General features: G+C 40.8%; 1 protein-coding gene across 4 annotated transcripts in view; it reads right to left on the reverse strand.

The window, feature by feature from the left end:
- The window catches only part of eml5 (EMAP like 5), a 192,310-nt gene that overhangs the window by 108,858 nt on the left and 55,552 nt on the right, over nt 1-27,900 (reverse strand). For all 4 annotated transcript variants that reach the window (XM_041214377.1, XM_041214374.1, XM_041214375.1 and 1 more), the window contains exons 7-11: nt 23,736-23,937; nt 20,603-20,740; nt 8,458-8,714; nt 6,516-6,728; nt 1,436-1,603 (exon numbers count right to left, since the gene is read on the reverse strand). In XM_041214377.1, the coding sequence (XP_041070311.1) occupies nt 1,436-1,603; nt 6,516-6,728; nt 8,458-8,714; nt 20,603-20,740; nt 23,736-23,937 (978 nt within the window). The remainder of the gene's footprint in view (nt 1-1,435; nt 1,604-6,515; nt 6,729-8,457; nt 8,715-20,602; nt 20,741-23,735; nt 23,938-27,900) is intronic.

The following is a 27,900-nucleotide window of genomic DNA, read 5'->3' on the forward strand; positions in this document are numbered from 1 at the left end:
TGGTAGTGATATGAAAGTATCTGTGAGACAATGATGATATGTGTCCCCCACTAAGTGTTCTGAGAGATCTCTGAACAGTGTGGCCCTTTGAGTGCATGATGCCATGATGAGAGTTTGATATTGGAAGGAGCTAAAGATCAACTTACCCTGGCAGAGCAGATGAGATCATTCATCCTCTTCCTACACTGGATTACTTTGCGGGGGCGCTAGCCAACCCCACTAACCTGCTCTGCTATTGCCTCCTAGGCCAGAGAGGTGAGGCTGGTGTGCTTCCTGGAGCCATCCCTCAGGTACAACACATCCCAGTGTTCACACATTCCTCTGATTAAAGCCTTGAGGGAGTCATGACTGAACCTGGGTGCAACCTTCTTCTAGTGTGCAACCACCTCGATTAGCCTCCTGAAGACAGCCGGACTGGAGCATGTGAAATGTGTGCACTTGGGTGGTGTTTAAATAGGGTGACCAAACCTTTGACCCTACAAGGTAATGGCGGGGCAAACGAATCAGTTCCCAACCCATGTGATTCAGAGAGATACTTGCCTATGCATAATTAATTAGTTTTCAAGCGCTAAAATCGGGTGCGATTTCCTGCCACTCTGACCAGTGAGGAATGCATTACGGAACCCATCCACCACAGCACTTAGTTTCAAAACCAGGAAATTCCACCCAGAGAGAGCATGAGGGAGCACGTGCAGGAGTGAGAGCATGGGCAGAAGCGTGCGCACGAGAGAGAGCACAAAAAAAAGTTCCAAGATTTTTCACACAATGGCTGAAGTACATTCCAAAGTACTACTGCAAGATGCTTTGCAAAATTTGAAAGGCAGACTTTGTACAATAGTACAGTACAAGAGGCCATTCAGCCCTTTACATTTGTGCCGTTCTTTGAGAGTAGTCCGCTAGTCCCATTCATCTGCTCTTTCCATGTTTCCCTGCAATTTTTTTCTCCTTCAAGTATTTATCGAATTCCCTACTAATGACTACTACTGAATCTGTATCCATCTCATCAGGCAGCAGGTCCGTTCCATTGAAGTTTTTTTTCCTCATGTCGCCTCTAGTTCTTTTGCCAATCACCTTAAATCTGTGCCCTCTGGTTATCAACCCTCAACCATTGGAAAGAATTCCTCTTTATTTACTCCAGCTAAACCTTTCATGATTTCAAACCCTCTCTTGGCCTTCTCTGCTTTAACAAGAACCTATTTTTCCCCAGCAAGAAACTGGCTGAATCGGAACATCCATTTATTTTACACTTGACCCGCTTTTACTCTATTGACTTCAATAGAGTGAAAGAACAGGGGGGTGTAAAATTGGCAGGCGATTTAATACCCTCAGTTTCCACTGAGCAGGCCACGTTAAAATCATCCCACAAATTTGTGACATGATTAGTATGGTAAATTAACATTGCAGTTTCAAGTACATAATTGAAGGGCTTGCTCACCTTGAAGGACAATATGAAGAAATTCTTTAGACTTTCTCGCAGGGATAAGTTGCCACTGGAAAACTGAATGATCTGCTCCACCAATAGAAATAACCCACTGGTAATCATAAGACCATCTCACATTGGTCACATGTGCTGAATGACCGATGTATTTTTTAAACTTTGCTCCTGAAAAGTAAATTACATTTCTGTAGGAAGCATTATACCACCCATGAACGATTTCAACTATGAAAAACAATTTCTCTTTTACTTATTTCTACCAATCTCAGAACATCAAAAACATTGCAACCTCATTCTTAGCTTCAACTATTGGAAACTTTGTTACAAATTTGTCTACTAATAGATAACTTCTCAGGTTCAGTGGCAACAGTTAGTCTCATAAATGGCCTGTACACCTTACATTAATGGGAGTTACCTCACATTGTCCTGTACCTACATATGATATCATAACCCAGGAGCATAAAAACACTCCCCTGCTATGTGAACTGGGTATTTGTGCTTCCTCAATCTCCTCAAAGGCGGATGGAGAAATCACTTGGTGAGACAAAGCAGGATATGAATTCATAAGCTGCTTTATTTTACAGTAAGGTGCTCATACAGAATAGCAGTTATGATCAGATAACTGTTAGCAGTTATAATCGGATTCAAAAAGTGCAACTTACCTTCGTGTAATAATACAAAATAAAGAAAATGCCACACTTTCCCAAAGTGTTACCCTACTTGTTTTAAGCACTATCATTTCTGAGTATTCTGCCTTTCATTCTAACCCTCTTGTAGCCTTTGTTGCCTCATATCAGTGTTATTTCAAAAATTTCTCTGGCTGTCTATATCTGACTATGTTTTATTACTTGCCAGAAAAGGGATCTAAGACTATCCAAAATAATGGGTTGAAAGTGTTTTGGCCGCTGAGACAACCCAATGAATTGCTTACTATTTATTGTCTATGGGGAAACATCAAGAATACTAGCTCATTTACATCTAAATTACCTACCAGCTCAGTATCTTTTTATAACATTGCATAAATGCACAATGCTTTCAAAATCCCTATATTAAAAATAACTTTTTTTCAAATATTTTAAGTTTGTTTTGAAAGACTAGTTTTAAAAATTTCAGTGACAAGCTGAAAATACAGTACTTCTCACAATTATTCTTGAGAGCAATGGTTAAAAATCTGTTTTGACAGAAAATATTTCTGAATCATTAACTTTGGACTAATTGTCTTTTGTCCCTAAAGAATCAAGAGCGCTAAGAGAATGCAAATCTGAAAATAACTAAGCATCCATAGACAATTTTTAGAAACCTAAATATTTCTGAATCATTAACATCGAGCTATTTATTTTGCCCTATGCAGCATCAAGAGCACTAAGAGAATATAAATAAATATAAAAAGTAACACAAATGTTTCTACAAACTTCTTCAGAATTATAAATCATTTAGGAATCACACTTTTGCATATGGTTAATACAGTGCGCACAGTACATTGGCTATTACCTATAGCACAACAGATTGAGATAACAAAAGTCTGTTAAACAGAAATACTAACAAAATTTTCCCTAATGAAACTGTTTCATGAAATAAACATCACAGAATGTCTTGAGAATGAAACAGTATGTTCCAGGTAATAATTTCCGATGGCTATTAAATAAACATGTGTGTTCCAATCTAGAAAGCTCTCAAAAACAGATCAACAGCTTCAAAACAGCTCATGACCCAAAGGAAAGCCAATCATTTGAACAGCACTGAATACAAGCCTATGTTAAGTCGTTCTACAAATCTTAGGACATGGGTTTGTTGAGTGTGCTGTGCAACAGCTACTTGTTGGCAGGTCATGCAAGATTTTAATGGTTTCTCTACATCTGCATTTGCAATCGTCAGTAAGTTGTGTGTACATATCATAAATGTGTTTAACTGCAAGGTTCTGAACTTTTTGGACTCTTGCTCAGCAAAAATTTATCCCAGTCAAAAGGAAGGACGTGATGAGAAGGACGAACCACTGTGGTTAACAAAGGCAGTCAAGGGGAGTATCCAATCAAAAACTAAGGCATACAAAGTAGCAAAAACTAGTGGTAGGCCAGAGAATTGGGAGTTTTTTTTTAATGAACCAGCAATGGATGACTAAGAAGCTAATAAAGGGGGAGAAAATTAATTATGAAAGTAAATTGGCAAGAAATATAAAAACAAACAAAAAGAACTTCAACAGGTATATAAAAAGAAAGTGGCTAAAGTGAGCATGGGACCCTTAGAGTATGCGACTGGAGAATTGATAACAGGGAACAGGGAAGTGGCAGATACTTTAAACCAATATTTTGCACCGGCCTTCACGGTGGAGGACACTATAAACATCCCAAAGATATCAGATAAGCAAGGAGCTAATGGGAGGAAAGATCTTGTAACATTCTCTATCATGAGGGACAAAATAATGGGACTAAAGGCAGACAAGTCGCCAGGACCTGATGGCCTGCATCCAAGGGTCTTAAAGGAATTGGCTGCAGAGATACTGGAGGCATTGGTTGAAATATTCCAGAGCTCACTGGATCCCGGGAGAGTCCCAGCAGATTGGAAAACCACTAATGTGACACTCCTGTTCAAGAAGGAAGGGAAACAAAGCAGGAAACTATAGTCCAGTCAGTCAAACATCTGTCATTGGGAAAATGCTAGAATCCATTATTAAGAAAGAAATAGCAGGACATTCAGAAAAGCTTAATGCAATCAAACAAAGTCAACATGGTTTTGTGAAAGGGAAATCATGTTTGACAAATTTGCTAGAGTTCTTTGAGGATATAACAAGTAGAGTTGATAAAGGGGAACCAGTAGGTGTAGCGTATTTGGATTTCCAGAACGTATTCGATAAGGTGCCACATAAAAGGTTATTGCACAAGATAGGAGCTCACTGTATTGGAGGTAATGTGTTCGCATGGATCAAGGATTGATTAACACACAGAAGACAGAGTTAGGAATAATGGGTCTTTTTCAGGTTGGACAGATGTAGTTAGTAGAGTGCACCCTAGAGCCTCAATTATTTACTATCCATATTAATGACTTGGATGGGGGCAGAGTGCAGTGTATCTAAATTTGCTGACGATACAAGAATAGGTGGGAGGGCATGTTGTGATGAGGACAAAAGAAATCTGCAAGGGGATACAGATAGGTTGAGTGAGTGGGCAAAAACTTGGCAAATGGAGCTTAATGTAGGAAAGTATGAGGTCATGCACTTTGGTAGGAAGAATCAAAAGGCAGACTATTATTTAAATGGAAAGAGACTCCAAAAAAGTGCAGCACAGAGGGATCTGGGTGTTCTTGTGCATGAAACACAAAGGTAGCATGCAGGTGCAGCAAGTAATTAAGAAGACAAATGGAATTTTGGCCTATGTTGCTAGCGGGTTGGAGTTTAAAAATAGGGAAGTCTTGTTATAAATGTACAGGGTGTTGGTGAGGCTGCACCTGGAGTGCTGTGTACAGTTTTGGTCCCTGTATTTAAGAAAGGATATACTGGCATTGGAGGAAGTTCAAAAGAGATTCACTAGGCTGATTCCTGGGATGAAGAGGCTGACTTATCAAGAACAGCGAAACAGGTTAGGCCTTTATTCATTAGAGTTTAGAAGGATGATTTTATTGAAACGAGGGAGCTTGACAGGGTAGATGTTGAGAAGATTTTTCCACTAGTGGGAGAATCTCGAACTAGGGGACATAGTTACTGAATAAGGGGACACTCATTTAAAACTGAGATGCAAAGGAATTTTCTTCTGAGGGTAGTGAGTGTATGGAATTCTCTACCCCAGAGAATTGTGGAGGCTAGATCACTGAAAGTATTTAAAGAGGATGTAGATAGATTTTTGAAATATCAGGGAGTTGGGATCAATGAGCAGCTGCACGAAAGAAGAGTTGAAGCCTGGGGCAGGCTTGAGGGGCTGAATGGCCTACTCTTATTTCTTATGTTCTTATTTGTGGCATATACACACATTATCAACACTGCATTTGCACAAGTGTTTAAAGCTGATGGATACCAATGTTCAGCTAGTAAATATTTGCTTCTTTCTCAATAAATTGCTTCTGAAAATCCAACGGCAGGGACAAGTACTACTTAAGCCCCCAACAAGGCACCAAATAAAGATTTGCACATCATCTACACATCTCCCACAATTGTCTACAACAGTGGGAAGCAATATCCAGTTTTCTGGAAGAGTTTTCTATTTGAACGTAGGCAACAAAACATTATTTTGATAATGTACAATAGGGATGCAAAGGTGTAGTTATAGGACTTAAACCTGGTAGATCGAGTGGAGTTCAGTGCACAGTTAGCAGTTATACCATCAAATGTACATTGCTGCAAGTCACCTTGAAGTCCATCATATAACTCTATGCATTGGTAGACCTACAGGACTACATTCTTGGGTAGCCACTCTTTTAATCTTAGGACAGAATTGCTACATGTATCCATTCCCTGAACATTAAGAAAATTTTTCTCACTGAACTGAAAATATACTGCAGCCACGTAAAACTCAAGATAGCGTGTTTTTTTCGCAGTGCTAATTCCTCCTCACAGCTGCAATTTACTGCATTCCATTCCCTTAAAAGAAATTTACGTTTCGTTCTGCAAAAAAAAATCACTCTGCTAACTGCTGTATTGGAAACTTACAGCAATGTACAATGCAATCTTAATGGTATTATGCCACAATAAGTATTTTCCTGAAAAGCCTGCGAATATAAGTCTTGTGATTTTATAACACAAGGTGGCACTTGTGTCACCAAACAACTTTAATCTGAAAACGACTTCTCAGCGGCACTTTTTTGCCTTGTGTGCCATTTCTTCTATCTTGAATTAGATGGTAACTTTATACATTTCCATCCATTTCCCCTGCTGACATAATTTGTTCCTTCTGGTACACTGGTTAACATTAACATATTCTGAAGGAGGAATGGCATGGGATTTCATGACTTTTTTTTTCTCCTTGATTCACGGAGAGAGAAACCAACCTCATTTTTGCATGGAGACCTGGATTAAGGCATATGATTTACAAATAACAAGGAACTAATAAAAATTACAAACCAAAACATTCAGATAATTTAGAAAAATATATACCTTTTTTGAAACCAGGATATCGAAAAAGTTTTACTAATCCATAATCATCTCCAGTAACGAGAACATGATCCTTGAAATTTGCATCCACTGAATTAATTCCATTAACATCTAAATATTTGGGCCATATTCCATTCACATCTGGACCCAATACACAAGTCCAAGTTGCCCACTGAACATCCTTTATTTCCTCTCTATTTGTAATTTCCTTACCATCTGAAATAGCAAAAAACAGAAAGACACCAGAAAATAAATCTGAAACAAACAAATTGATGAAAATGGATATAAGCCTGCTGCGGCGTGTTAAAGGAGAAAACAGGATGAAGTTTTGGATAGCTGTTAAAATCAGATCACCAAGCCCCTTTAATGAGCTCAATGAGACAAAGAATGGTTAAACACACAGAAGCAAGGGCCTGGCAGTGAATTCTGTGCTAATGAGGTCAACAGCCTGTAAAACAGATTTGAAGTTAAATGCTGGAGCAATATAAATTAGGATTGATGAAACTACTTCAAAATGGAATTTCAATGAGGGGAGTAAAAACAGGGGAGGCAACTAGATAGAAAATTGGTAATGTCAATATTCAGCTGCCCAAGTTCTAGGATTTATCTTCTTATCACTTACTTTTGATGAGGTCCATAAAGTGGCTCAAATCTTTTTCTCAGGTTCTGACAAAGGATCTCCAACTAAATTAATCTCTCTCTCTCTCTCTATATGTGTGTGTATATACACACACACACACACACACACACACACACACACACACACACACACACACACACACACACACACACACACACACACACACACACACACACACACACACACACACACACACACACACACACACACACACACACACACACACACACACACACACACACACACACACACACACACACACACACACACACACACACATATATATATATATATTGCTAATGGATTTGGACCTTTAAAGCATTTGTTGTATTTCTTTATTTACATGCAGCCACACAAAAATAAAAAACAGGCTTTTTTTTGTTTTTACATGCCAGCCCATTTTTGAAGAAGCAATCACAGTGACCAAGCATCTAGATCAAAAACAGAATTACCTGGAAAAACTCAGCAGGTCTGGCAGCATCGGCGGAGAAGAAAAGAGTTGACGTTTCGAGTCCTCATGACCCTTCGACAGAACTTGAGTTCGAGTCCAAGAATGAGTTGAAATATAAGCTGGTTTAAGGTGTGTGTCTTAAACCAGCTTATATTTCAACTCTTTCTTGGACTCGAACTCAAGTTCTGTCGAAGGGTCATGAGGACTTGAAACGTCAACTCTTTTCTTCTCCGCCGATGCTGCCAGACCTGCTGAGTTTTTCCAGGTAATTCTGTTTTTGTTTTGGATTTCCAGCATCCGCAGTTTTTTTGTTTTTATTTTTGTTTTTAAGCATCTAGATCATATGCTTGAATCATCCATCTTCACTGTCCTCTATTGACCCCAGTGGATAGAATTCAAAATTCAGAATCCTTACTCCAATGTGTGTATCCATCCATCATCTTACTTCACTCTGCTTGTACAATCTTGTCCAATCCTATATCCCAAACACATTGTCCAAGCTTTTCAATCCCTCCCTGTTTCCCATCTCCTTCCTCTCCCCATGCTCACTCCCCAACCCACCCAAACCTCCCTACCATTAGTGGCAGAGCCTTTGATCATTATCCTTTTACAGGCTGTTAATATTGTTATCTTGTTATCTTGTGAATTTTTCTCCCACTTCCTACTGTGTGCTGTGATCCCTTTCCAAAGCACCATGGGACATTTTGTTACATGAAGGACATGCAATTTCAGAAGAGATTTATCACAAATAAATCAAAACTGCTTAGAATCAATAACAGAACACAAAACAACAAATTAAGGAAAGGTAAACACGCAATTACACATTTAGATTATTTTAATAAGGTGAAACCTACTTGGCATGTTGTAAAACAGTCTTCTTCCAGAACCATCATTAGTTTGCAAGTATTTGCTATCAGTTGACCAATCCATATGTGTGATGAAGCTTAAAGATCCAAAACACTCGCCAACTTTTTTGTATCGTTGCAAAACTCCATAGATATCAATGGAACTATCATTTGAGCCCACAGACAAATACGATCCATCAGGTGAATATTTTAACTCATGAATTGCTTCTTTCCTATCCTTAATGTGAACAACTTCAGTCATATCTCTGTAATAGTAAAAACAATTTACCATGAAACTGGTCCAAAGCACAGCCTCCAAAATACTACACAAGGTCATAAGTAAATTGCTCAACAGAGACTTCAGGCAGCTGAACTTCAAAACTTGGGGCATCTTCACATGAACTGTTAGAATCACCATTAAAGGGTTGTACTCAGACATGTGTCCTAGTCATCTGTAAGGTCACAGTTCTTCTATGAACCTTTCTTGTAGGAAGCATATAAAGTTCTGAAAAAACATTTTCTCTCGAGGGACAGTTGCATACTCTAGAACTGCCCCACCCACCCAAGTTGGCACTTGTGCTTAAAGGTTGAGCGGGAAATGACCCTGTAGCTGCACTCTGGACCTTAGGGACCAGGTTTTGACAGCTAATGGACAGCCTGAAGGCTTCTGCTCATCCTGGATGGGATAAAGGGATCCGGAACATGCCTGGAGTTGGTTCACCGTCCACCCACGACCTATTCATTGACATCCCTCAGTTGGGTTAGCAGATTTCGGTGATGCTGATGGAGGAAGAATGAAACAGGAGGCCTGCCTTATTAAGATAGATGCCCTGAGCTTGTATCTATTACAGGATAACCCCAAGAAAGCAGAGGGCATCTGATTCTACCCATTACTGCTCTTTTCTGTGATTTTCCAGGCAGAGGATGAGGAAAATCTCTCCTTATACTTTCATCAATTAAAAATGATAATTCCCTTAAGGAAAAAGATCATTAAATTTATCCAGTGCATTACCCAACCCTACACAAGATCTTGGCTGTTCTCTAGATCCTTGGACCCAATATGCCACTGGGAAAATGTCGTAACTGCAGCATCTTTCTATGGACAGCTTCAATTATAGATGTGAACATGGAAATTTATAATGAAAACAAGTTGACAGAACAGTACAATATTTTTAACTTTTTCCTAGCTGAAATCCCATGATATTATCACGAAGGGAGTGTAGGCCATGAGGCATCATCATGTGTAGCACGGTTACAGGGTGGACCATAACTGAACCAAAACAGGCAGACATAATTCAATCTTTTAAAATCTTACATTGGGTCTTAACTTTTATATTTCTGTCATGAACTTCTATATTTACACTAGAATGGAAAATCTCAACAGGAAATACATGCAGAGGTAAGACTAGATATGGATAGGCATAGCAATTATGTAAAAAACTGCAGTTTTTTTCTATAATATGTAGAAACTATAAACTCAACATCTGAATAATACAAGTGTCCATGCAACAGTTTCTGAGATAATTTCCATGAATGTATGAAGGTTGGTTATGGGACATTTGGAGGAGGCAGGAGGTTAAACTGAAGGATAGAGAGGAATAAAGCATCAGGGGAGAAAAAGGTTGGCTTTGGGCAGGTTAGTAGTAGTGATTGGATATGAAGTTTGAAGCAGACAGTAAAAGTTGAGTGACAAACAGGTGTTGAAAAGTTAGAAATTTACAGACTTACAGAGGATGAGGTGGTAGCAAGTGAGGAGTACAGAAATTAGGGGGAAGAGGTCTGAGAAATTAGGGAGTTAGACCAGTCATAACCAGAGAATTGAGAGAAAATAGAAAGGAAAGGATTGGTAGAAAGATACACAGAAAGTTTCAGGTTCTCAAGACATCCCAAAGTGTACCACAGCCAACTAATTATTTTTGAAATATTGTCACAGTAGCAATGTCAGAAACATGATAGCCAATTTGTATACAGCAAGGTCTGAGAAACAATAAATAAATAAGTGGCCAGATGCTGCTTTTAGTGATGTTGGTTGAGGGATAAATATTGGTCAGGTATTTGGAAGAATTGCCCTGTTCTCTTTGAATAAAGTTGTGGAATCCTTTATACCCACAAGAGGGCAGATAGAGCCTTGGGGTTTAACATTACCTCTGATACAGAGAATCTCCAACAGTGCTGCACTGTCTCAGTAATGTAATGAATTGTCATCTTAGATTATGTGCTCACATTTCCAAGTATTGGGCAAGGAATTCTTGGGAGATTTTTAAAAAAAGTCTGGGAATCGGACAGAGAAATAGAAAAACTGGAAATGGGAGTAAAAAATAAGTTGAGTGGAAACAAGACTAAAAGAAACAGAAATACTAGGAGTGATACAAAAACACAGTATCACAGTGTCGTTATGGCATAGATAGAGGCCATTCAGCCCATCAAATCCATGCCGGCTCTTTGTGGCATTCCCCCACTCTATCCCTTGTAGTCTCACAAGTCTATTTCTCTCAAGTGCCCATCCAATTTCCTTCTGAAATTATTCATCATCTTTGCTTCTACCACTCATGGGCAGCTATTTCCACATCATTACCACTCACTATTGATATGATCCAAGCTGATGTTATTACTGCATAAGTCGGATCCCAGACGGAACCTGGCTTGACAGACCTTTTTTTTCAGTACCCTGTGGAGGGCACTTACTGAAACAGATTCATAGGAGTCTGCTGTTGACTTTTTAACAAAAAGATGAAACATTAACCATATTATACCAGACAGCAAAAAGGTTGGAAAGATTTCAACACAGACACCAAGGAAAAAAATTATTCAAACCCACATTAATCCTTTTATCCCAGCAATACCTTTACAGATCCAACACTCCAGTGAACAGGGTACCACTATTTTGACACCAAGACTAAAGCTGGTTCTGTTGCAAAGAGGTTTCTGTCCAAGTAGACTTCTGAACATTTACCAGAAGTCCTCCCACATATCTCCCTTGAAATATCCATAAAACTCACTCAAAATTCATGACTATTTTAACTTTAGAGCAAAACATACAAGTTCCTTAAACTCATTTCCTCAGCAGTCTGGCATCATTTTCAGCTAGAGAAAGTCTTAGACCTTTTCCGTCTTCACTCTGTGGTATACACATACCAACTGAACTAAAATTTGCCTTTGTGTCTCTCCCTGTGTCTCTGTGGGTCTCTCCTGGATTCCCTGTTGCTAGGCAACAACACTTTTTTTCCCTATTTTTTGTGTTTGTTTTCATATCCCTAAACTATTAACCCCTTGGTAACCCATCTCTTCAATTACTGCCACATCAGTCTACTCTGTCATCAGTAAAGTAATGGAAGGGGTCATCAACAGTGCTACAAGCAGTACTTACTTAGCAATAGTTTGCTCACTAATGCCGAGTTTGGAATCTGCCAGGGCCACTCGGCTCCTGACCTCATCACTGCCTTGGTTCAAACATGGGCAAAGAGCTGAACTCCCGAGGTGAGGTAAGAGTGACTGCCCTTGACATCAAGGCAGCATTTGACCAAGTGTGGCCTCAAAGAACCCGAGCAAAACTGGAGTCAATGGGAATAAGGGGGAAAACTCTCCAATGGTTGGAACCATACCTAGCACAAAGGTAGATGGTTGTTGTTGTTGGAGGTCAATCATCTCAATTGCTGGGGTTCCTCAAGGTACCGCCCTTGGTTCAACAGTCTTCAGCTGCTTCATCAATGATCTTCCATCATAAGGTCAGAAGCGGGGATGCTCACTGATGATTGCACAATGTTCAGCACCATTTGCAACTTCTCAGATACTGAAGCAGTCCATGTACAAATGCAGCAAAACCTGGACAACATCCAGGCTTGGGCTGACAAGTGGCAAGTGACATTCACACCACACAAGTGCCAGGCAATGACCATCTCCAATAAGAGAGAATTTAACCATGGCCCCTTGATGTTCAATGGCATTACCATCACTGGGTCCCTTGCCAACATCCTGGAGGCTACCATTGACCAGAAACTGAACTGGACTAGCCATATAAATACTGTGGCTACAAGGGCAGGTCAGAGGCTAGGAATCCTGCGACAAGCAACTCACCTCATCTCCCCAAGGCCTCTCCGCTATCTACAAGGCACAAGTCAGGAGTGTGATGGAATACTCTCCACTTGTCTGGATAAGTGCAGCTCCCACAACACTCAAGAAGCTTGACACCATCCAGGACAAAGCAGCCCACTTGATTGGCACCACATCCACAACCAATCAATCCCTCCACCACTGATGGAGAGTAGCAGCAGTGTGTACCATCTACAAGATGTACTGCAGGAATTGACCAAGGCTCCTCAAACAGCACCTTCCAAACCCACAACCACTACCAGCTAGAAGGACAAGAGCTGCAGACAGGTGGGAACACCACCACCTGAAAGTTCCGCTCCAAGTCACTCACCATCCTGACTTGGAAATATATCACCATTCCTTCACTGTCGCTGGGTCAAAATCCTGGAACTCCCTCCCTAACAGTGCCGTGGGTGTAATTATACCACATGGACTGCAGCGATTCAAGGCGGCAGCTCACCACCACCTTCTCAAGGGCAATTAGGGATGGTCAGTAAATGTTGGCCCAACCAGCAAAGCCCACATCCCATGAATGAATTAAAAAAATGACAAGCTGCTTAACCCATTTTAATTAAAACCACAAGCAGGTATATTTCAATGATTAGAAAAATACTGAAAGTTGGAGTAAAAACAGAAAAATGCCTGGGATTATCAGTCAAAGAGAACAGCAGAAGTATCTTAAAAAATAAATAGTTGGACCAACACAAAAAGCACTTCTAAAACAAACGTAACTAAAAGAATAACATGATTCATGAAACTTTAAAAAAATATAGGGCAGAAATTTCCCCCCCACCGTTGGTGGGGGAGTTGAAAAGCGATCGGTGCCCCCAATGGGGGCATTCTGCCATTTTACTTGGGTGGGCCAATTAAGGCCCGCCCAGCATGACATCCGCACAGAAGCGCTATGCGCTCCCTGTGCGGGCAGGGGTGGATTCCCTAAGCTGAGAGTGCGTTCTTTCGTGCATGCATACTAAAGAGTGCACTCATCTCCCTGAGTCTAAGTGCTGCCTCAGGGAGATCGGCTCTACTGTAAAAAATATTAATAGAGAAAAAAATCCCTAACATGTCCCCTCATGTAACACTGTCACATGCATTGAGACATGTCCATAACTTTTAAAAACACTTTAATTAAATTTTTAAAAACCTACATGAAACCTCATCCCCGCCCATGGATGAGATTTCATGCTTTTTCTGAAGCCCGCCAGGGCTCCCGGCCTGCCCGCCAACCTTAAGGTTGGACGGGCAGGTCCATTAATTACTTAAATAACTCTGTCAATGGCCTCAATTGGCCACTGACAGGTCGACGGGCACACAGCTGATTTTACTGAACCCCAGCCTGCCTGAAAATTTAAATGGGGCGTAGTGACGTCGGGAGTTTTATACGTCGGAGAGTGGGCCCCGCCGCTCTGCTCGCCAACTGGAAAATCCTGGCCATAGTAACAAGGCTATGAAGTTAGACAAAAAGGAGTAAAAAAACTGCGGTATGCTATTCACAGACAGGGCTGTGGGAGAGACTGGATTGCAGTTTGAGGATGTCATTAAGGCATTTGGAAACATATTGCCTGCTTATCAGAATATGATGTTGACTACTGAAAATATCTTTTAATGCCCTTTATCTTAACATATTCTTGCAGCTGTGCTGTGTTTGGTACTACCATTATGTACTCACTACCTCATGTCCCCTTTTGAGTGTGGAATGAGTCCCATTTTTGTGTTCTGCCTCATTTCCACTTCATTACCTTTTATCAGGGCATCAAATCCAGATATGACCCTTGTTTCACCTCATGTCTGCATGACTCCCATTAATACTTTATCTCCCTTTATCCCTTCTCTAACAGACTCCTTGGGCCAGCTGTTCCTCTCTGCTTTGGGAAACCAGTCAGGTCATTTCCAGACTTTGCAAACCTGAACTCATCATCATCTCCCACTCTCACAGAATTTTCATCTGGAGACGCGAGAGGGCTAGGTTCGGGTCTGCTGCCTTCCTAGGCAGGCCCGAGGTAACGCTGGAGGGAGGCCGGTGCCAAGGTGGGCTGGTTAGCAGGCCCACCTTGACTCTCTGGGACATTGGTCTAGTTAGCTACATGGCTGTTAGCTTCCCCCCCCCGCCCCCAACTGGCAATGCCAGATACATATGCATACATCCCAGCGATCAGCTGATTGAATCAAACAGCATGTTCCTGAGTGTTCGTAATAGGCAGGATACAGAATGTGCTCAAGTTTGCTAAGCTTTTGCGCTTGCAAAACACAAAACAAAATGTCTACTGTTAGATGTGATTCTACAATTGTTCAGCAAGTGCTGCCCAATGCTGAGTGTGCTAATAGCTACCAATTTAAAATAATCAGTCAAGCTCGTTATTTGGTTCTTTCACCCTTGCTAAAAGTGACATACATCTGCACACTGGGACCCAATCTGCAAACTAAAGGAAAATGTTCAAGCCTTGCATCTTTTCTGAATTACCCAGAAACTTGGGGAGTCTTTTGTTCCCATATGCTTTCTCCATGGCAATGCCTCGGTCAGAGTCAACCTGCCAACCAATCAGTAACCTGTTCTCTTATGGTATGAATTGTTGTGATTGTTTGAAATTTGGCATTCTTGCACTTGTCCTGATGAGTACAAGATGAAAAACTTTGACAACATGTCTCTCTTTTCAGCAATATTCAAATTCTGTACTACCAAATGATTGCCTGTATGTTAATTCAATGGCATTACCATCGTGGGATCCCCCACCATCAACATCCTGGTACCAAGAGTAATTTTTCCAAGTTTGTTGATGATAAATAGCTAGGTAGGACAGTAAGCTCAGATGAGAACACAAACAGGCTACAAAGAGACATTGACAGGTTAAGCAATAAAGTGACAGATGGAGTATAAATCTGGAGAAATGTGAAGTTATTCACTTTGGTAGGAAGAGTAGAAAAGCTGAATATTTTCTTAAATGTTGAGGAACCTTTAAATGCATATGTTCAGAGAGAGTTAGAATAATAGAGCAATAGAAAGTAAGAGTCATTACAGCACAGAAGCAGGCCATTCAGTTCATCAAGTCCACACCTGCTCTCTGAGGAGCAATCCAGTCAGTCCCATTCCTGTGCTCCATCCCACAGCCCTGCAAATTTACTTCCTTCAAGTGCCTATCCAATTTTCTTTAGACTGCTTTCCTAACTACTCTTTATGTCCTGTTACCTACAAAAATCTATGCACGTGAAGCCCCAGGTCCCTCGGTCCTTGCACTCTCTTTAGAACTGTGCCATTAACTCTATACTGCATCTCCCTATCCCTTATGCCAAAATGCATCACTTCACACTTTTCTGTATTAAATTCCAGCTGCCACTTGTCTACCCATTCTGCTAGTCTATGTCCTGCTGCAGTCAACTGCTATCATCTTCACTGTCTGCCACACCTCCATATAATATCGTCAGCAAATTTTGAAGTTTCACTCTATATTTCAATATCTAAATCATCAAACTGCCCTATTACTTCATTAAAAAATTCATTAGATTAGTCAAACAAAATCTGCCTTTTTACAAATCCATACTGACTCTCTTTAAGTAACTCAAATGCCTCCAAGTGCCTGTTAATAATCAGGGCAAAAAATTATTTCTAAAACCTTACCCACTGATGTCAAACTAACTGACCTCGGTCAGTAGTTACTAGGAATGTTGTTGCACCCTTTCTTGAACAAGGGTGTCACATTTGCCACTCTCCAATCCTCTGGGATCTCCAACATATCTAGGGAAGATTGGAAGATTATGGCAAGCCTGCTGTTATCTCCAACACCCTCCCACCCCACCCCACTTCCCTGAGCAACCTGGGATGCAAGCCATCCAAACCTAGCAACTTATACAATAAGTATAGCCAGTACATCCGTCCCATCAATTTTCACCCCATTCATTTCCTCCACCATCTCCATTTCTGCTGACATATTGCCTGCATCCTCTTCTTTCGTAAACACCAATACAACGTACTTAAGTAATCTAACCTTGTCCTGCACATCTAAGCATATAACACCCTCTTTGGCCCCAGTAGGCCCCGCCCAACCTCTTACTACCTGATTATCTACGTGCCAGTAGGTTTCTGAGTTCCCTTTTATGTTATTTGCCATTCTCTTGTTCTCGCTTTGCCAGTCATATTTTCCTCTTCCCTTCCCCTCTCAACTTATTGTATTTGGCCTGGTTTTCACCTGAACAAGTTACTTGACATGAATCATACACCCTTTGATGTTTCATTATACTCTCCATCTCCCTCATCATCCAAGAAGCTATAGCTTTGGTCCTCCGCCTTTCCCCCTTGTTGGGATGTACTTAGCCTGTATTTGAACCATCTCTTCCTTAAATTTCACCCATTCTTCTGTTACAGCTTTTCCTGTCAGTCCTCGGTTTCATTTTACCCTAGCTAGATCCTCTTTTGTTCCACTGAAGATGGCCCTCTTCTAATTTAGAAGTTCCGCTTTAGATTGTTCCTTGCTCTTTGCCATTACTAATCTACACGTTATGACAAAATGATCACTCTTAATCAGGTTTCTCAAAGGAAACTTGGCCCACTTCATTCCACAATCCCAGATCCTAGTTGCACTGAGAACATACTCGTCAAGGAAGTTCTCCTGAACACATTTCAGAAACTCCTCCCCCTTTTTTCCCTTTACTTCAACATTATCCCAATCCATATCTGGGCAAATAATGTCCCCAGTACCAGTCTATAATTCTTGCACATGTGATTTCTCAGCAGATTAGCTCCCCCCTCTCTCTATTTGGGGGCCTATAGAAAACCTCCAGTAGTGTGATAACATGCCCTTTTTGCTTCTCAACCCTAAGCAATTAAAAAGGATGTGGTAGCAGAGCATTTAGAAATGCATAATATAATCAAGCAGAATCAGCATGGCTTCATGAAGGGGAAATCATGTCTGACAAACTTATTAGAATTCTTTGAGGAGGTAACAAGCAGGATAGATAAAGGGGAACCAGTAGATGTAATATATTTGGATTTCCAAAAGGCGTTCAATAAGGTACCACACATAAGTCTACTTAATAAGGTAAGAGCCCCTGGTGTTGGGGGTAGTGTATTAGCAGGGATAAAGGATTGGCTAACTAATAGAAGGCAGAGAGTTGGGATAAGGGGAGCATTTTCGGGATGGTAACCTGTAACTAGTGGAGTGCCACAGTGATCAGTGCTGGGGCCACAATTATATGGCAGACCAGACTTGATGGGTCGAATGGCCTACTTCTGCTCCTACAACTTATGGTCTTAAAGTCTAAATGGATTCCATCCTTGCTCCTCAAAGACATTGTCTCTTTCCAGTACTACAGTATCTTCCGTAATCAGTGCTGCCACCCCACTCTCCTTTTTCCTTCCCTATCTTTTCTGAACACTTTGTGAATATTAAGCAGCCAGTCCTCACCATTTAGCCATGTTTCTGTTATTGCCACTAAATCACATCACAAAACAATTATTTGTGCTTGTAGCTCACCAACCTTAGTCACAACATATTGTGAATTTTAAACCTATCTTTGTATTCATCATAGTCCTTCTTAGTCTGTTCGTAACTGATATGATATAACTTCCTTCTTTAATACTATCCAATACTCTCACTCCATTGTGCACCTTTGGATGTCCTTGTACAAGAAACTCAAGAAGTTAGTGCGCAGGCACAGCAAGCAATTAGAAAGGCAAAGGTCCTGTCGGCTGTTATTGCAAGGGGCTGGAAAATTAGAATAAGGAAGTTTTGCTATAGTTGTACTGTGCCTTGGTGAGACCACACCTGCAGCACTGCACACAACTTTGATCTCCATATCTAAGGATACACTTGACTTGGAAGATGTTGCAGAATAGGCTCTCTAGATTGAGAGGGTGGTCCTACGAGGAGGGATTGAGTACACTGGGCCTATGCTCTCTCAAGTCTGGAAGAATAAGAAATGATCTCATTAAGACATACAAGATTCTGAGAGGGCTTGACAGAGTGGATGTTGAGAAGTTATTTCCCCTGTCTGGAGGGTCTAGAACGAGGGGGCATAGATTTGGGAGTGCGATGGAAAACTCTCCGCCTTCCTGGGCGAGTTCAGCTCTAACAACATTCAAGTAGCTTTAACCTGACAACATCCAGGACCAAACAGCCCACTGGATCAGCACCCCATCCACCACTTTAAACATTCACGGGTGCACAGTGGTAGCAGTGTGTACCCTCAACAAGATGTACTCCAGCCACTTGTTGCGGCTTCTTTTACAGCAGCTTCCAAACACATGGCCTCAACCATATTGAGGATCAAGAGCTGTAGGCACATGGGATCACCACCACCTGCAGGTTCCCCTCCAAGTCACGCACTGTCCTGATTTGGAAATATGTCACTGCTTCTTCATTGTCGCTGCATTAAAACCTTGGAATTCCCTCCCTAACAGGATTGTGGGTATACCTAGACCATACAGACTGAAGTGGTTCAAGAAGTTGGCTCACCACCACATTCTCTAGCACAGTAATGTTGGCCTTGCCAGCGAAGCCCACATCTTATGAATGAATAGAAACAGTGATATCACCAGGATAGATATGAGAGAGACAGATAAACTGGGAGAACTGAGTAGAGCCCTGACACGAAGTGGGGTGGATGGAAGAGTGTTGTCAAGGTGGCTATGGGAGTCAATCAGCTTACAGCGGAAAAGCCAAATGCTGCAGAATCTGGAAATCTGAAATAAAATCAGAAAATGCTGGAAATACTCAGCAGGTCTGGCAGTTCCTGTGGAGAGAAAAATCAAGTTAATGTCTCATCGGAACTGCTTATAGTTGGACATTAGTTGATAGCCTAATTCTAGAAATTAAATCAGATAAGTCACCGAAGGGAAGGGAAGAATTAGAGATGGACTATGTGAAGGTGAACGAGGTAGAAATTGGAAATAGACTTGATGAAATTTTCCAGTTGGAGGCAAGGGAACGAAACGGTGTCAATAAAGCCATCAAGTGTACCAGAAAAAAATGGTAAGGAAGGGAACACAAGTAGAACTGGAACAAAGAGCATTTCACATACCTTATGAAAAGCCTGGCAAAGCTAGGTCCACAGAGGTTCGCATAACAAACCTGTTTCTAGTACTTCAGTGTTTTGTTAAAGTAGGACAGCTGATCATCTAACTGGGAGAACTTGTTTTTCTTCAGACTGTGATGCACAATTTTTTTTATGTCCATCTGAACTACCACCCAAACCCTTGATTTAGCATCTCACTCAAAGACAGCGGCCCAGATTTTTGGAGGAGTCAGAAGGACTCTGGGTCAATTTAAAAATGGCGGGGTGGGGGTGGGGGTGGTCAAGAGGGTGATTTCCACTGGCATCGAATAAGGGTGCAGGCTGCACTCCCAACCTGGGTGGCTCCATTACTCAGACAGGCATCAACTAGATCCCTGCAATTTTTGTGGAGTCAGGCCAACTTCTCAATGACTTTTGGTTCACAGATCTCAGAGGATTATGAACCACAGTCTTGTTCAAAGGTCTTGTCTATGCCCCCCATGCCAAGTCCTGCCCCCACCCATCCCCATGGCTCCTAACAGCCCCCATGCCAACTCATCTCCCCACCCACCCTCAGTAGCCGCTCAAACCCTCCTTGCCAATTCATGGCCCATATCTATTAGCCCAGTATACACAATGTACAGAACCAAAGAATCCTACAGTAACAACAGCATGCATGAAACTGCTTAGAAACAACACACATTCACCATATTTTGGTGAATAAAAAAACTGGTGTTCCTACAACCCAATAAAAGCATCAAAGAGACCATTAAAATGTCAATAACAGAAGCTTCACTGAGAGCCCTGACTCAAAAAGATTAACTCAGTGGGCGTCTTGTTTTGACAGCTAGAGAAAACTGTTGACTTTGCTTAATTGACATAGTTATGTGGTTATAAGTAGTAATTTTTTCTGTGATTTCTTTTGTCAATGCATCAAAAGTTTATTTAAACAAGATTAAGAGCTGTGAAGTGGTTACAGCTTCCGTTATTGATCTAAGGCAGAAGGTTATTATTATTCCAAACACTGCCTTCATCTACTAAAGATAAAGCAAAGTAGCAGATGGCTCCCATTTACACATACCTGATCCGTAGAACAGTAAAAGAACCATCCTTCATGCCCAGAGCAAGATGGATGCCATCTGAACTCACAGCAACACAACGAATTGGTTCTTCCATATTGCATCGCGCGATCAGAGCATGATCAATAAGACTCCATATTCTGAAAATATAAATTCAGTCTACCATAAAAAGGCAAAATAAATAACAACTCAGCTGTTCAATATTCTAAGCATATACACTTCCCGAATGATCCCAAATATTATTTTGTATTTCACTGCTTATTCAACAAAACATATATTAAAATTTGTTTTGGAAATTTATATCTCACCTAAAGTGAATTATATATTACAATCAACAAGGAAACTGGATTGAGGTACACTTAAATGTTGATGTTTCAAATTAATGCCAATTTATTTTCAAGAAGTTGAGCATTGTTATATTAGAATTAAATAATTACACCCAGTTCATCTAGTACTAACTTAGAATTTCAGTAAATTTCACTTTCCTCTCTCCCATTTAATGGCTACCATCATATAGGCAGTCGTATCCTATCAAATTCAGTCATTCATTTTAGTTCTCAATTATCCTAGCAAGATAAATGCTCAGGCAAGTTCTCTCCTTTCCACACAACTCAGGATTACTAAGGCATATTATCTGATGGAAGTACAAACATAACTGTAAGTTAGTCCCAGCAAGACAACAGATAGCCTCATTATCTTACCATCATTTTCCTTGGATCAATAGAAGATGGGAATTAATTTTGAAATTTTTATGTATTTACTGTGAGTAGATGTCTACTTTTACTGTGGCTCTTTTATTTGTGAGCATTAACTTTATTTGTTCAGTTCATATCACATTCGTTTCGCAGGTTCTCAAGTTAAAGTATTCCAATTGAAATATCCCCTCATTCCTAACTAATGCATACAAACTGTGGGAAGCTTATGGGGTTGGAAAGTGATATAAAAAATATCACCGCATTAATGGGCTGCATTTTAGTTGTCTACTTATTTGAACACTCGTTTCAATTGCAATACTATAAATTGATAACCCGTGGAACAAATGTGATATGAACTGAACAAATAAAGTATAATGCTCACAAATAAAAGGTCTACATTTTTTGTAGCTATTCACTCTCAGTTTATACATAGAATTTTCAAAACTAATTCCCATCTTTTATTGTTCTATTGAAAATAATGGTAAAGTAATGTAAAAATTACCAAAGTACAATACAAGTCTTATGTCCATGTTTTCTTATGACCAGCAGCAGTTAAATGTTGGTTAAGGTTTCTGTGCACCACTCTTCAGCTTCAAAGTGTATGAAATTTCAGTACCACGAAGTCGAAAGCTGAATTTGAACAGCAAAAATTCAACAACTTCAATTTAGACAGATAACTAACTGCCATAATGTAAGTAGTAGCTTAGAATAGCAATAAAATCAGTATGGAAAGGGAAGCACTTTATTTAACTGCAATCACGCAATGTCATAAATAGGATTCTACCAGGTGTTGCTGCAAAGTAGAGTAGTTTACCAGTTTTAGTTAAACCAATGTATGATACATTGGCAAAAATAACTTTTTCAAATACCTTTTTGGTGAGGTCATGATGAGAAGCTTCACATTATTAAAGTTCCATGTTTAAGGAAATTTGTTTTGTCTTACTGTTTTGCCAATAAACACACAGTGGTTAATGCACCTGCGTACACAATGTGATAAAGAGCAGCGAGATCACACGTCCAACAACTATAATGTCTAGTCAAATTTAATTGCATCAGAAATGTATATGGCTAGTGGGCAGTGTATTGGACAATACCAATAGAAGGTTATCACACAATGGATTCCGGAGCTTGCAAGTGTAGAGTATAACGTGCCATCTGGATGGGACAAAAAGTCCTTCTGAAAGGTTGCCTGAAAATCTTAAAGCAACCTTCACAAGACAGCTTCAAAATATTTTAAAACATATATATTAATTCTCAGGATATGGACATCACTGACAACGGCATTTATTGTCCATCCCTAGTTGCCCGAGAAGTTTGAGGTGGGCCTTCTTGTGTCCATGTGCTGAAAGTACTCCCACGAAAGCAGAGAGACGGAGGGGTTCAAGATAAAGAATGCTAGTATGTACACCTTATTTCGTCTATTCAAAAAGATCCTAAAGTTCTTGCATTTTTTAAAATTTTTTTATTATTGTTTCTGAAACCATTTCAGGTTTTTCACCTTTACTACTCTTTCTGGAAGTCTAAATCCATGTGTGGTTCAATCTTTTGTGTAGAGAAGAATTTCCTAACAAAGTCTTAAATTTTACTAGTTTGAAGCCATGTTCCATTGTCCTAGTTACACAATTTAAAGTAATGTTCTGGATTTACCTTAGACAACATACATCAACATCTAATGAACAAAAATGTCCAAATGCTTCACAGAAATGTAACTATATAAAAATTGACACTGAGCCAAAAAAGGGAATATTAGAATCGTTGACTAAAAGATTTATCAAAGAGATGGACATTTATGGAAGCAGCAGTTTAGAAAGGGAAATCCAGAGTGCAAGGCCTCAACAGCTGAAGGTATGGCAGCCAATGGTGCTCTATAGGATATGGGTAACAACGTTTTTGAGGAGTGGAAGTTGTTCCATCCCCAGAACTATCTTGTATACGTCTACAAGAGCACCTCTCAGACATCTCCTTCTCAGACACTAGGGATCAACCTTCTCTACATTTCTTCTACTACCTGAATGCGTTTCATGTCATGGTGACCAGAAGTGTACACATTATTCAAATTACAGTATGACTAGTTGACTGTTTAGTTTGGTCATAAATTCATTTGAATTTACTCTATTGATGATATAATGTTGATTGATGCTCTGCATAGTTTAAACATGCTGAGTTTGCTCTTATGTCATCTGAAAGAGAAGATATTTGAATAAAGCACATATAAACTGTATTAACTGCGTTAGATGAAACTTTCCCAGGGCAACAGTAAGTAAAAACTGGAAGTAGAATATGCCTGTCCTGTTGGTCTTTATTGCACTCTGTTGTGGGATGAAGGGCCATGAAAATCTGTTAAAATAAGTAGCTTGCACTAGGAAGGAAGTACAAAATCATAACATGTGTCATCATATTATCTAGTCATGGGATAATCAGCACAATCAATTATACAAACCTAACAGATCGATCATCACTCCCAGTTACTGCTAAAGGCTTTGTTGGATGAGCTGCTAAGGCCCAGAGCTCCCCTTCACAATGACCTTGCATAATTAGGAAAGGCTTGTTGCGTTCATGTACTACAATTTCAAAGATTTCACTGTCTTGCGTGCCAACCAAAATGTGATCTCCTTGCCAACACACACTCCTCACTGAGAGACCTGGTAAAATAATGAATATAAAGAAATCAAATAGATTACAAGTCTTCAAATTTAACATACATGAATATGTAAATACATCCAGCATTTTAAGAAAATAGTTCGCTTTTAGATTATGAGCTTCAATATAAATGTATTAATCTGAAAGGTAATACATGGAATGTTGGAGAGCTGGATTTATGATAAGCTTAAACACTACGGCTGAGAGATGCAAGCAAAAATACTTTCACATACATTATTTTCCCCCTTTTTGCACATGCAGCCTCCCTTATGTGCACGTAGCACCCTTTCCTGGTAGACTCCCAATTCTCCCCCCAACAAGTGACGTGTGACTTATTGATTTACCATCTCCCTAGCTTCTACTCAATATTTCCCCATGACTGTAGCCCAGAGATTCAGAATTCACCCTAAACAGATATAGCATGTAATTATGAAGGCAGAATTGCTTACTGAATGTCTCCCTTGTTCTCCATTTCACACAATCAATGGCACTATAGTACTGCTTCATTCATTCATAGACAACATAAGGGAACTCTGACCACCATGGACTCCAATAATGGAAGAGCTGAACATGACCCCTAACCAAGAAATCAGCAGCAGAAATATTTCTGACTGAGTCAACAGAAGAGGTCAAAGAACCAAGTAAAGGCAACAGCCCTCAATGAAGAGTGCCACTGTCTCTCAAAGAACCTTTGCCCTACAACCAATTGTACAATATCACAGATAGTGAGCCACAACTCTCTCACAAAGACTAAAAACTGCCCTATGAAACGTGAACTCCAGCACCAGTCAAGCGCACCATGTCAGATCAGGCGCTAGTACCTCAAAAGGACAATATACTTAAATAATGTTAGAACTGGCACAACATAGCCTTCAACATAAGGGAAATAATCCTGGACCAAAATTAAACATCTGAACATGGCCATGCTCAATCTAAAGGTGTCAATCTGAAGACTTTACAAGGTTCCCTGTCAACCATGCGTGTAGAGCTCCCAAGTTCTTGAAGATGATGAAAAAGTAACAGAGTTGAAAACCCAAATGACCTACCCTCTATGGAAGGACAAGCAAGTAGCTGAACAAGTGGATGACTGTGACAATCTGACCACTGTAATAAATGGATCTTTGATATCTACGTGGAATCAATGAAATGTAGATGAGTGTGAAATTTGTAGAGGGAAAACAAGGAATGGGGGAGTATACACTTAACAGAAAGATGTTGAAGGTTGTGGATGAACAAACCTTGGGGCAGAATCTTCGGTTTGACAAGCAAGGGCGGGCCCCGATCGCCGACCCGTAAAATGACGTGCAGTGACGTTGGGTGTGCGTCCTGACGTCACCGCGCATCATTCAGATCTTCAGTTCGGTGGGTGCACGGTAGAGTCAGCTAAACATCCACTGGACTGTCAAAGGCCTATTAAGGCCATTTAAAACTAATTAAAATAATTAAATGAGCTGACCATCCAACCTTAAAGTGGGCAGGCAGGCAAAGAGCCCAGGCAGCCTTCATATTTATCATGAAACCTCATCCATAGGCGGGATGAGGTTTCATGAAGGTTTTTAAAGTTTAATAAAAATTTGTAATAAAATCACATGAGCGGACATAAAACTTAAAAACTTTTTCTTTATTAAAATTTTCCAAAATCAAACTAATCTCCCTGAGGCAGCTCCGTGTCTCAGGGAGATTTCTGCACTCTTTCGTGCGCATGCGCAAAAGAGCGCAGGCCCCGACTCAGCCTACTCTCCCCCCACACAGCACTTCCGGGTGTGCGTCACGCTGAGCAGGCCTTAATTGGCCTGCCCACGTAAAATAGTGGCACATAACCGACTGCAGGCAGCAATCGGCTATGTGCCAGCCCATGCTCACTCCCATCCAAACCCCATGTCGGGGAGAAAATTCTCTCCTAGAATTAGTGCACAATGCTTAAGCCATTAAAATGCTAACAGCATTTTAGATTTTATTAATGGGGCTCTGTGTTAAGATAAGTAGTAGTAATAGATTTGTACTAACCTAAAATAAAATACTGGGCATGCTGGAAATCTGAAACAAGAACCTTGGTTTGGCCACAGTTAAGAATATATGTGCAATTTTGGTTGTTGAGTTATTGAAAGAACAGTAAAGTCATAGCGAGCCTACAGAGTAGTCGCTAAGATTACGGTAGAGACGGGAAACCATAATTAAAAAAAGAGGACCTCTAGGTACTGGGAATACTTCCACTGGACAGAGAAGGGCAGGATATGCTGCTTAAGAATATATGTTAGCCTGTTACTATAGACAGGTTCGGGTTAACAAATGGGATTTAGACTTATTAGAAATAAGAAAGTCAAAATGGACGTACGTTAATCTCAATGGTGACAGCATTTCAAACAGAAATGTGCACCTCTGGCGGTGTATTACCCACATCACCTTCTGCCTCCTCCCCTTGCTCTTAGTTCGCTGCTCAAATCAGCCGAGGACGTTCTGCATTCTGTGCCTGTTCCTCCTGCTGATGCAAACCTTGCTGTTGTGCAATGCTGTGCAGAGTGCAGCGCACCATGATCATTCTGGAGACTGGTGCCTACTGAAGGGTGCCTCCAGATCTGTCCAAGCGCCTTAAGTACATCTTCAGCACGCTGATGGCTTGTTCCATTGGACATCTGGTGGTTATATGGCTTTCACTGTATCGCTCCAGGTGTCATCAGCTGGCTCCAAACTGTTGACTTCCATATATATGTTTTAAGTGGGTATCCCTTGACTCTGAGAAACCAGGCAGTATCTCTGCTTCCAGGTGGGAGGATGTTTGGGAGGGTGGATTGCCGCAGGACGAAAGCATCAAGACAGCTGTCCAAGAATCCTGCACACACATACTCGAAGATCTTTGTGGTTATATACTGGCTACACGTTGCTGGAATAGAAGTGAATGGAGTTGACAACCACTCCTGAATGATCTATGGGTGCTATTTATTGCAACATGTGCAGCTGATGATGCCCTGCACCTGTAGCAAGCCAAGTTGTGCCTCAAACTTCAGCACCCGCTCTGACTGGCGTCATTACAGGTGAAGTTGCCAGAACAGTTGGCCCTGGCAAAGAAGTAATCATTTATGCATTTGAGTGTTACAAATTGCTAGATCCTGCAGAGGTCTTTGGATGAGCCCTGGAGCAATCCAGAGCCAAAGTAGTAGAGGGGATGGTGACTTTGACCGCCACTGGTAAAGGTGGTCCCTAGGTCCAGTTGGCAGCGGGCCTTGTTCCAGGAGGCTGCAAATGTCTGTCACCAACTGGTGCGACACCCAGAGCCTCCTCAGACTCTGGTGTTCCAACACATCAAGAAAGCTTATCCTCTGCCTGAACATTGTGTACCGGTATGGCCTTCTGCAAGGTGTACCTCTCTGTTGATCCCCTCTCTCCTATGGAACTGTAGGTCTGTGAGCAGCAGAGTTTTGCTGGTTCAGATCCTGTTGATGTGGTCGTCTAGGTCCAAAATCGCTCAGGATGAGTTACACCCACGCTGAAACGATAGTTCAGAGCTGCAAAGTGCAGATCAGAGCTCCAAAGTATAGATGACACACTGATAACATTTCCAATGTGTGTAAAGAAACCTCAGTAAAAATGTGAGGAAGCCTTTTCTACAAGCAAGTACGAATGCAGTATTTATTGGTGTATTTCCCTGCCATGGTGCAGCCCCTCAATTGCTATTCTCTTCTCACTTTACTTTCACTGGCGAATCCCTGGAGGCCTGAGAAACCTGTGGAGCTAAGGTTAAACCACAAAATCCATGTTGCCATTGCTGTAATTGAGCAATTAACATACTGAGGCTGATATCCCTCCACTCCAGCGGGTGTTACGCAGTCACAGCCTAACGTGCTGGAGTGAAATATGGAAGTCAACAGGTTGGAACCAGCTTCCCATGCACTCTTATTTTTCCTAGATTTTGTCCTTCACCCAGACCCAAACCCTAATTTGCTGGCAACAGTGTCTTGTATTCATAT

Source organism: Carcharodon carcharias, chromosome 20, assembly GCF_017639515.1.
Source record: "Carcharodon carcharias isolate sCarCar2 chromosome 20, sCarCar2.pri, whole genome shotgun sequence".
NCBI classification, from domain to species: domain Eukaryota; kingdom Metazoa; phylum Chordata; class Chondrichthyes; order Lamniformes; family Lamnidae; genus Carcharodon; species Carcharodon carcharias.